This window comes from Colossoma macropomum, unplaced genomic scaffold (genome assembly GCF_904425465.1).
Source record: "Colossoma macropomum unplaced genomic scaffold, Colossoma_macropomum, whole genome shotgun sequence".
NCBI classification, from domain to species: Eukaryota; Metazoa; Chordata; class Actinopteri; order Characiformes; family Serrasalmidae; genus Colossoma; species Colossoma macropomum.
This window is the reverse complement of record NW_023494792.1, coordinates 48,950,342-48,959,407: the sequence shown is the minus strand read 5'-3', so window position 1 is coordinate 48,959,407 and position 9,066 is coordinate 48,950,342. Positions and strand designations below refer to the sequence as shown.

The following is a 9,066-nucleotide window of genomic DNA, read 5'->3' as shown; positions in this document are numbered from 1 at the left end:
ACACAGATTAATGTAATTACATAGCTACATCTGTGAATTTAAGCCGGCAGCATAACAAGAAATTTTGTAAAGCTTTGTTGAAGCTTTTCGATTCTATTTAAATCCCACATGGTGTTCTTTTTAAATTTTGTTTTTTCTTTCTTCTTTATATGTGAATATTGAGCTTTAACATATCCTACTGTTATTCTATTATTGTATAAATTTGGTTATTTGCAAAATAAATAAATAAATAAATTCCACTGCATTCGCCTGAAAATGAAAAATTGAAAAGGGCCTATGCCAAAATACATTTGGGTAGCTTTAGACGATTTATCCATAGCCATGATGTAATAACATTTTTAAAAATTATTTTAAAAAACCCCCAAAGAAATTCATGTACTTTTTGAACCACTATCAATAGAGCACCTTCCTTCATTCAAAAGCAGGAGTGAAAAAAAACTTGAAAAACTCTCAAAACAAAAGTCTCTATATGTAGCTGTTAGAGTGCACTACAGTCTGCTGGAGGTGTTTTCCTTGTGGTTTTACACTACAGTCACCTGAGTGCAGTAGAGCAGGTGATGGGTGGGACTCTGCCTGCTTAAGTAGGCTGGGCAGGAACAGTATTAGATAAAGAGCGCGAATGGTTGGAAGATGGGTGGAGTGAGCAGGAGGAAGAGAAAACTGAAGCTGCTGAGAGCACGAGTCTCTCAGGAGGAACAGGTACATGGAGCAGGATATGAAGAGGACAGAAGCAGAAATTCTTGTAAAAGAGTTGTTTTGATCATCTCAGGAAGGACCTGTGTCTATTCAGCTCAGTGCATTGCCATGGGAGATGGAAAGAGAGGACACTTGAGAATGTACTGAGAGGCACTGAGACTCTACAGGTGCAGTTCTTTGTTGTATACACCTGTGTGAAGGAGACCGGAGGAGGAACATTTACAAAGTGACAAAGAAAATCCCTGTTTAGAGGGAGAACGTCACTGAGAAGCCAAGGGAGGGCCTCAACTACTATTACAACACCACTACACTGCGTAAGGATGATTGTGGGTCTTTTTTAATGGTGAATTCCTGACAATTGCTGCACTAAAGTTAGGCCAGTCATACTGACAAGGCACACACCACTGACCATGCAGCCGGCTGGACTAGAACAGGACGACTGCTTTGATTTCTTGTTCAAGATTATCCTGATTGGAGACACAAATGTAGGCAAAACCTGTGTGGTTCAGAACTTTAAGACTGGAATCTTCTCAGAGAGGCAACAGAACACCATTGGAGTTGACTTCACTGTGCGGACTCTCAATATAGAGGGCAAAAAAGTAAAGGTCAGTTTAATTTTCATTTACAGCTTATGTGACATTATAGTGCTTTAATGCGTGAAACTGGTACAATCCAGCATTTTGTGTGTGGTAACTGGCTGAAACAACTGCCCATTAGAAGTTTTGAGTCAGTGGGTTTCCTTTTCTTTTTTAAATACAAAAGTGGCAAAAATGTTGTTTGTGGTAATCAATTGCCCACAGAAGATAGAGGTTAGGTTGAAAGATGCTGTAGATTCCTTTATTGAAAGGACACAATTTCACTGGAGGAACTTGCTGTGCATCGTTAGATCCTTATCAGCATTCAGGTGTACAGTCAAGTCATTGAGAGGTAGCAGAAAATAAACTAGTCAGACCAGCAGTGGCCTGGGGGGACGTGCTCTGCAGGTTTACTTGAACACACATCCTGCATTGTTTCCCACTACTCACCTTAAGCCTAACCGACCAATTTTCAGGAAGCCACTATTAACAGACAGCAGCCCGAAATTTGTGTAATAGTACAATACACTTCTAATGACCCTTCTGTGAGCAGTGAATGGTAAGGTTAGGTAAAAGCTAACTTGGTTCACCTACTTGACTGAGCAGTTGAAGAACTTGTTAAACCTCAGGGACTGGTAGATTGGAATGTGCGGCATGCTTAGTGTTCTATGACGTGTGTCTGGATCTCCACAACAGGAAATGTGTGGATTCAAGTATATGTTGGGGCGTCGGGTCATATGGGCCAGCAGAGGTGAGTTGAGTAGCCCAAACACATACTTAAGTAAAAGTGTGGTTACACGTCATTGAAATAATGACTCATATACAGTACAAAGGCCATTCTTTTGTTTATTTATGGCTTTTTAGTACAGCTTAGTCATTTTTTCAGGATATTTTGGAGGAGATATATTTAATATAATTCACTTGCATCAGGAAGGGGAAAGTCAAAGATAGTTAAAAGCAGTAGTTTCCACAGCTGGAGTTCAAAAAATGATTAAAAGACATAGAGAAAATGGGGCCACCGAAACTGTCACCATCAGATAAACAGCACTTAAAGCTTTCATCCTTAAGAGGGAGGAGAAAATCAAGCTCCACTCTTGATTCAGATCAGAAAAAATCTACAGGTGTTTCTGTCCATCCTTCCACTGCGAGAAGACAACTCAGTACTATGGGTCTGAAAGGATGTGTAGCTGTGAAGAAGCTGTTACTGAGAAAAGCAAATAGACAAAAGAGAAGAAAATCTGCAAATCAAACAAAGAAGCTGCTGGTGTTCTTAAAACAATGAACTGACCACACCACAAGAGAAGACACACTAAGTACCGAAAGCTTTGAAACGTTTTATTTGTTAAGGCCTCTGTGTGATTTTCTATTAAATATATGTTTCCTGGCTTTTTTCCTGGCTCTGAAAATTGAATAACTTGTACTTAATGGCCATTTGACTGGAAATTAAATACATGAAAGGAGGTCTTTAACTTTGGCACAGTACTGCAGGAGTAAAACTAACCTAACAGCTAACAACTTAAGCAGAAGTAGAAGTGTGTCAGCTGAAACATTTCCTTAAGTGCTGAGTAACTTGTAGAACTGTAGTGGAACCATCTTAGTGCATCCAGCATGTATCAGTATAAGGACTAAAGTCTGTTAGGTACTATTCTTCCCCTTTTGGGCATCATATTGGTCTAAGATAAAATGCTAAAGCTTCAAATTCAGAGGTGTGACTGATCACAAAGCAGTACATATGCTGTCACCAATGAAACATAATTAAATTACACAGAAAACAGGAATAAGTAACTCACTATTAATGACTCAAATTTAACTCAGTGAAAATTATATTACTTTCCTCACAAATTTGAGTAGAAGTAAAATACTCAGGAAAAGACACATCTACTCAACTGATACTTAAGCAAATGTAACTAGTTAGTACTCACATCTGTGGGCCAGTATGGTATGATATTAAGGGACTGTATGCCATAGGCCCTGAATGATAAGACCACTGTTTAGTTAATTTCTTACTAAAATGGCTTTTATTGTACTTTTACCTTTACAGTTTTTTTCATTTTGCTCATTTAGAAATACTATAAATATTCTAGTAATTACCAGCTGAAACAGTAATAAGTCTCACCTATTACCAGACGCCTCATAATACCTGAATCCCCCCTGGGCCTGAAAAGACCTGGTGACACCAGTGAAACCGCCTCTGTGCTCTGTAGCACTCAAACACTAACACTGCACAGTGCTTTACCTCTGGGCTGTTGTGTCTGCTTTCTCAGGTTACATGACGTAACAGATTTGTTCCAGAAATGGAGGAACTTACTTCCTGCTCAGTAGGGTACATTCTAAATAATACTCTTATAAATACTCTTATTAGAGCATTTATTACCACACAGCTTAAAGATCCTGTTTTATTTTTTGTTTTAGTTAAAAAATAATATAATTATTCAGCTCATTTAGCCCTAACAACAACCATACATCATTCATACCATAATCATGCCTAAAATGTTCTAATTTGAGCAACTTATGCATGATCAAATACACTGATTTCAAAAGTTTGCAGTCAATATTTTCAATAATGTAAAACTTGTATGTTACATGAAGTCTAGACTGTGACTGGGATGAATTACGCGTGTACAATATGCTAAGATAGATTAGTGGAGAGCTTCATTCTACAGTCTCTCTCACTTTATCGTTACAATACCCAATTCAGTGACACCCAGCAGACAAGCACTTTAAAATAATGCCAGTTTCTTCATTCTTCAGTCACTAAGATGTGACATCAAGAAAGGAAATGGGGGTTGATCTGGAAAGATAACTGCTAAATCATGTAGGCATCATATGAAATAGTAGTCTGGCCATTTGAATTGCTACGGTTAAGATCAAGACAACAATATCTCAATCAGAATAGCACACCTGACTATGCCTCATATGAAAATATGCAGAGATAACCAAAGAGTAATCAGGCTAGAGTGTGCAGGTAGCAGGTGTGTTCGGTTGCCATGGCGCTGCATCCTCTCTAATGAGCAGAGATGTTAGGAGGGTGAGTAAATCTCGGTGGGACCCAACATGATGCTGCATCTACTCACATTTCATTACCAAGCACCCTTAACACAGTCTAACATAATGCTCAGTGTAAATGTCAATTCACAGGCTAAAAATGACTCCTCCCAAGTACAGGAGATATTTCACGTTTTAAACTATTCAGCATAATGATTTTCAATAAAGTCTCAAATATTTTTCCAGATTATTTCAACTGGTCAAATGTTTCACCAGTCTAAAATTACACATGCTGTCTTGAGTGCTGATGGCATTTGCAATGTGACAGTCCCACCATGTAGATGAAGGAAGGACAGCATTTCAAATAACAGTTCATTTAGATTTTGCATAAGTGACATCAGAGGTGCCTGTAGCTGCACATGTGGGTTCTGTTTAGTTTCACACTGACTCCGTCATAACAAAACCCTGTGACTCCATTATTTTTCCAGCTTTTTTTTTGATTTTCTGAGGTTTGTGAACAAGTTCATGCCAACCCCTGATAAACGTTTAGGTGCCTGCCCTAAGTAAGTGCATGCAGGTTAGTGGCTGGCGAGCAAAGAAATAATAGAGTTTGTGTGGGGGCAAAAATAAATGAGACTTTTTTCTCAAATAAATGGAGATGAGAAAAAAGGACAAAAGGATGAGAGCGGGTCAGAACAACATTGAATTTGTGCTCAGGGGCCTGCCCTGAGATAGTATGTGCGAAATGGTGTCTTTCGGCTGAGCAGAAGTACAGTAGATGGGTGTGCTACTTTCGCACCCCCTTCATTCCTATGATAAAATCGTAATTTATATGTATACAAGCACACCTTCCCGATCAGACCAAACATTCTGAAGTTGGAATGATGCTGGTATCTCAAAAACTGTGAGACAAGTTAGTAGAAAATAAAATAAGAAAATAAGAAAATAAAAATTGGATGACAATAGTGTCACTAATTAAAGTTCCTTTTATAAAGTTACAGAGATGCATGTTTTTTTTTTAATGAAATTAGAGGGTGTAAGAATGTAGAGGGTGGAAGAGCAGTATTTATGAAACTCACAAAAATCATGATCTTTCCAAATAATTCATGGTATCAGATGATATTTAAATTTAAGCATTAATAAAGTTAATGAACCTGAGGACTGTTAAAAATAATGTTTTACAAACTGACTTAGCTTGTTTTGATTGGACTGTGTCATTCTGTTCTGTTACACCAAAGGGAATCTTACTCAGTACTGCAAACATTCTCCAGAATAAAAAATCTGATTTGAAGTTTCTTTCAAAACAGTCCCCTGATGGTAAGCACCCCTGATGGCATACATACGTTGCAGTTAACAACAAATGCAATGAAGGTTTTGTTATCTATCAGTACCCCTAAAACTAAATTTGGTGTGACCTCAATGTCAGTATGGTAGCATAGATGCTATATCATCCAGCACTAGTTGAAGCCTTCTGTGAGTAAAGACTGACCCTCTATCTTCTGTCACAGATGCAGGTTTGGGACACTGCAGGGCAGGAGCGGTTCCGTACCATCACCCAGAGTTACTACCGCAGTGCACATGGAGCCATGATCGCCTACGACATCACCCGCAAGGCCACCTTTGACTCCATCCCACATTGGATCAACGAAGTGGAGAAGTACGGGGCCGCCAACGTCCTTCTAGCCCTGATAGGTAAAAACGACAGCACAGTGCTCATGAAACAAGACTGACTCTTAATGTTACAGGATCTGCTTCCTCTGTCTTATCTGAAACTCACTGCCTGTGCTAAGAAACGGTCTAATAGCAGAACTGAGGAATCCTTGGCACATTCTTCCACTTCATGTACTGCTCTGTAGGCTGCTCTGTAAACTCCTTGAACATGTGGATTCGTAGGGGCCATAGCCTTGCAATAGTTAGTGTTTTGACAGTTATACGTCTTGTAACATATTAACACAGTCTTAACTAGCACAGGCAGGCTGAATCTCTCCCCTAGTCACCACAGAACATAATTTAGAGCAGTTAATTGCTTTGTTGCTGGGAACTACTGAGAAACTGCTTGGCATCTTCATATGATTAATATCTCTCTCAGTCTTAGCATAGTGAAGTCTAGGCCTTCTTTTAACTCTTGCATACTAGTAGTTCTTGATGTCTTTTGTCAGTTGTCTTTTCGGGTCTGCCGCCTCACCACTCACTGTCCACTCTCTTTTGCAGGTAACAAATGTGACCTGGAGTCTGAAAGACAGGTTCACTTCGATGAGGCCTGCTCTTTGGCAAAGGAGAGAGGGATTTTAGTAGCTCTTGAAACCTCAGCAAAGGAGAGCCAGAACGTAGAGGAAGCTTTTGTGATGATGGCCCGCGAGCTGCTGGCACGGAACGGACTGGCAGTGAAAGAGGACGATTCTCAGGTCAATTCACCACGTATCCTACTGCGCTCCAGCTCCAGGCCCATTAACTGTCCCACACAACCCCCTGCGAAAAAGGGGTGCGAGTGCTAACACACGGAAAGACTCTAAAATGAGAGACTTTTGCAGAACTTAGCCAACATGTTACATTTTCCATTGAGCATCTAAAAGGTTGATCGATCAGTATGGAAGTGGTAACAGTGACTTCTCAGTGGCTGCATGCCTACAGCATCTGTAGTACTGGGTTGAAACTGTGAGTGTAATCCTTTTATGGTGATTGGTCAGTTTTTGCCAGTTAAAGCTTATGAATGATACAACATCTTATTTTGAAAAACAAGATTCTTTTATCTGACCAGTCAAACCTGAAAATATGACAGAAGTCACCTATGGGATGATCTACTGTATAGTCAGCAGCCACTTTATTAGAAACCGCTACCTTGTTGGTGCACAGTTAGAGACTGTTGTGTTAGCTGTCCTCTTGCCCTTCATCAATGGTCAGTTTCTGACCACAGAGCTGCTCTTCGCTGGATATTTTTGGGTAGTGGACCACTCTTAGCCTAGCAGTGACACTGAAATGTTGGTCACACAATGGTCCACCACTCAAATAATATCCTGTGGTCAGAAACTGACCAGTGATGAATAGGTTTGAGTGCTGTGGGGGGCAAATCGTGCTCAACAACAAATGGGCTACAGTCTGTAACTGTACGCTTACATCGTAGACATACAGTCATGTACAAATGTTTGAATGTGTTTTTTTCTAAGCGATATTCTTTCCAAGGAACAAACTTAAATGAGGCATTTTTCTGCGAATTTTAATGCACAATTTCTAATTTACTTGCTGAGTTTAACATATTAGACAAAATAGAACATACAATTGAAAAGGTGCCACAACATTTGCACAGGCTGCATTTTATAATTTATTTTTTTGAATATGTTAAATTCAGCAAATAAACAGTTGAAATAAACTGGTCATTAAAATGTGCATAAGTGTGTTCTCTGTTGAGATGTTTACTTATTTTCACAAAACATCATTTAAACAGTCACCCAAGCTTTTGCATGCCACTGTATATGGAGCACATAAAGTGACCACTGAGTGGACATACAAGGTAAGTATTTTTAATAAAGTGGAAGGTGAATGTGCGCAGCTTTAAATCTCCATCAGATTCACACTGTAGCTCAAGCTCTGGTGAGGACATTATCAAATAGCACTCACCTCTACATGAATGAATCTCAGGCAGAGACAGCAAAGCACCCGAATCTTATAGTAACTTTTAAGGGCAAGGTTTGTTCACCACTGACCGTAGAGGTCACTGTTTAGAAAAATATGATCCTTCCTGTCATATACATGTTTACGTCTGTGGCCACTACTACTGATTATGGATGAAGGATGAACATAATGGTTTGGGAGATGCACAGAGATGCATCAAACAAAATAAAAAAAGAAGGCAATTTCTTTGTTAACGCAAAAGAAGAATCAAAAAGATGGAACCCATAATTAAACCATGCGCCCCCGTAATTCATAACTATTCATCTTAAGACAAAACCCCAAGCCTCTATTGTTTTTCTGACTCTTTTCATGCATATGTTCCTCATATCTTTCCACTACAGAGAACTTTCACATTGCATGCCACCCAACAGAAATGTACATTAACCTTCTCATGAGATCAGCTGAGACTAAGCTGGGATGGTGAAGATTAGGACATGCCTCCTCAGACACGTGAAGCACTGGTGCATTTTTCAAATTGCCACTGATGCAACAACATTATGCAGCTCAACACGTTTGGAGGTGAACACTAACCCTCCAATTCAGTTATGTCAGCTACCAGCGCCCATGCTGGATGGCACTGTGCTGAGTGATGGAGAGAGGGAGGACCATCCTACCCACCTAGAGAGGGTGAGGCCATCTGGATGGCTGTGGCATCTCCAAGGATCATCACATGGTCTCCTGATGATTGGGCCAACACTTGCACCACTCTGGAGCCCTTGTTTGTGCTTTTGAGACATTTTGAAGTACCCAACCTTAAAGCTTTATTAGTACAGTGTGTATAATCTGTGGTAATGTGTTTCTGTATAGACACCAAAAAGTGTTACTGAGCCCGAGATACACATCCTGCATATCCAGTTTACTGTGACTTTTAACAGACATGAAAACTCAGGAGCAGTGAAAGGTGACAAGTTTAGTCTCCTTGTGGCAGCGGCATCATTACTACGACACAATTCTGTTATTTTAACATGAAATTCTGGTGCAATTTGATACTAAAATACAGGAGTGATTGCTGTGGAATTTAGTTTGCAAGTTCATCAACTAGACAAGTCCACAAATGTTAGGTTGGCAGATCTGATATCAATTAAAAAAAATCATGGCCACTCAAGTTTTGCACATCATTTGTGTTCTGCTGGCCCCATGA

General features: G+C 39.7%; 1 protein-coding gene across 1 annotated transcript; it reads left to right on the top strand.

Moving 5' to 3' along the window:
- Positions 1-620: 620 nt before the first annotated feature.
- Positions 621-7,467, top strand: LOC118812425 (ras-related protein Rab-19-like). Its single transcript, XM_036577438.1, has 3 exons — positions 621-1,301; positions 5,765-5,948; positions 6,468-7,467. Exons 1-3 carry the CDS (start codon positions 1,107-1,109, stop codon positions 6,749-6,751), a joined length of 663 nt encoding a protein of 220 aa, XP_036433331.1. The 5' UTR covers positions 621-1,106; the 3' UTR covers positions 6,752-7,467.
- The last annotated feature ends 1,599 nt before the right edge of the window (positions 7,468-9,066 follow it).

Coding starts and splice junctions, on each gene's coding strand:
- LOC118812425 (XM_036577438.1), top strand. CDS start 1,107: ATGCAGCCGGCTGGACTAGAACAGGACGACTGCTTTGATTTCTTGTTC. Junction 1,302..5,764: donor TAGAGGGCAAAAAAGTAAAG/GTCAGTTTAATT, acceptor CTTCTGTCACAG/ATGCAGGTTTGGGACACTGC. Junction 5,949..6,467: donor CGTCCTTCTAGCCCTGATAG/GTAAAAACGACA, acceptor TCTCTTTTGCAG/GTAACAAATGTGACCTGGAG.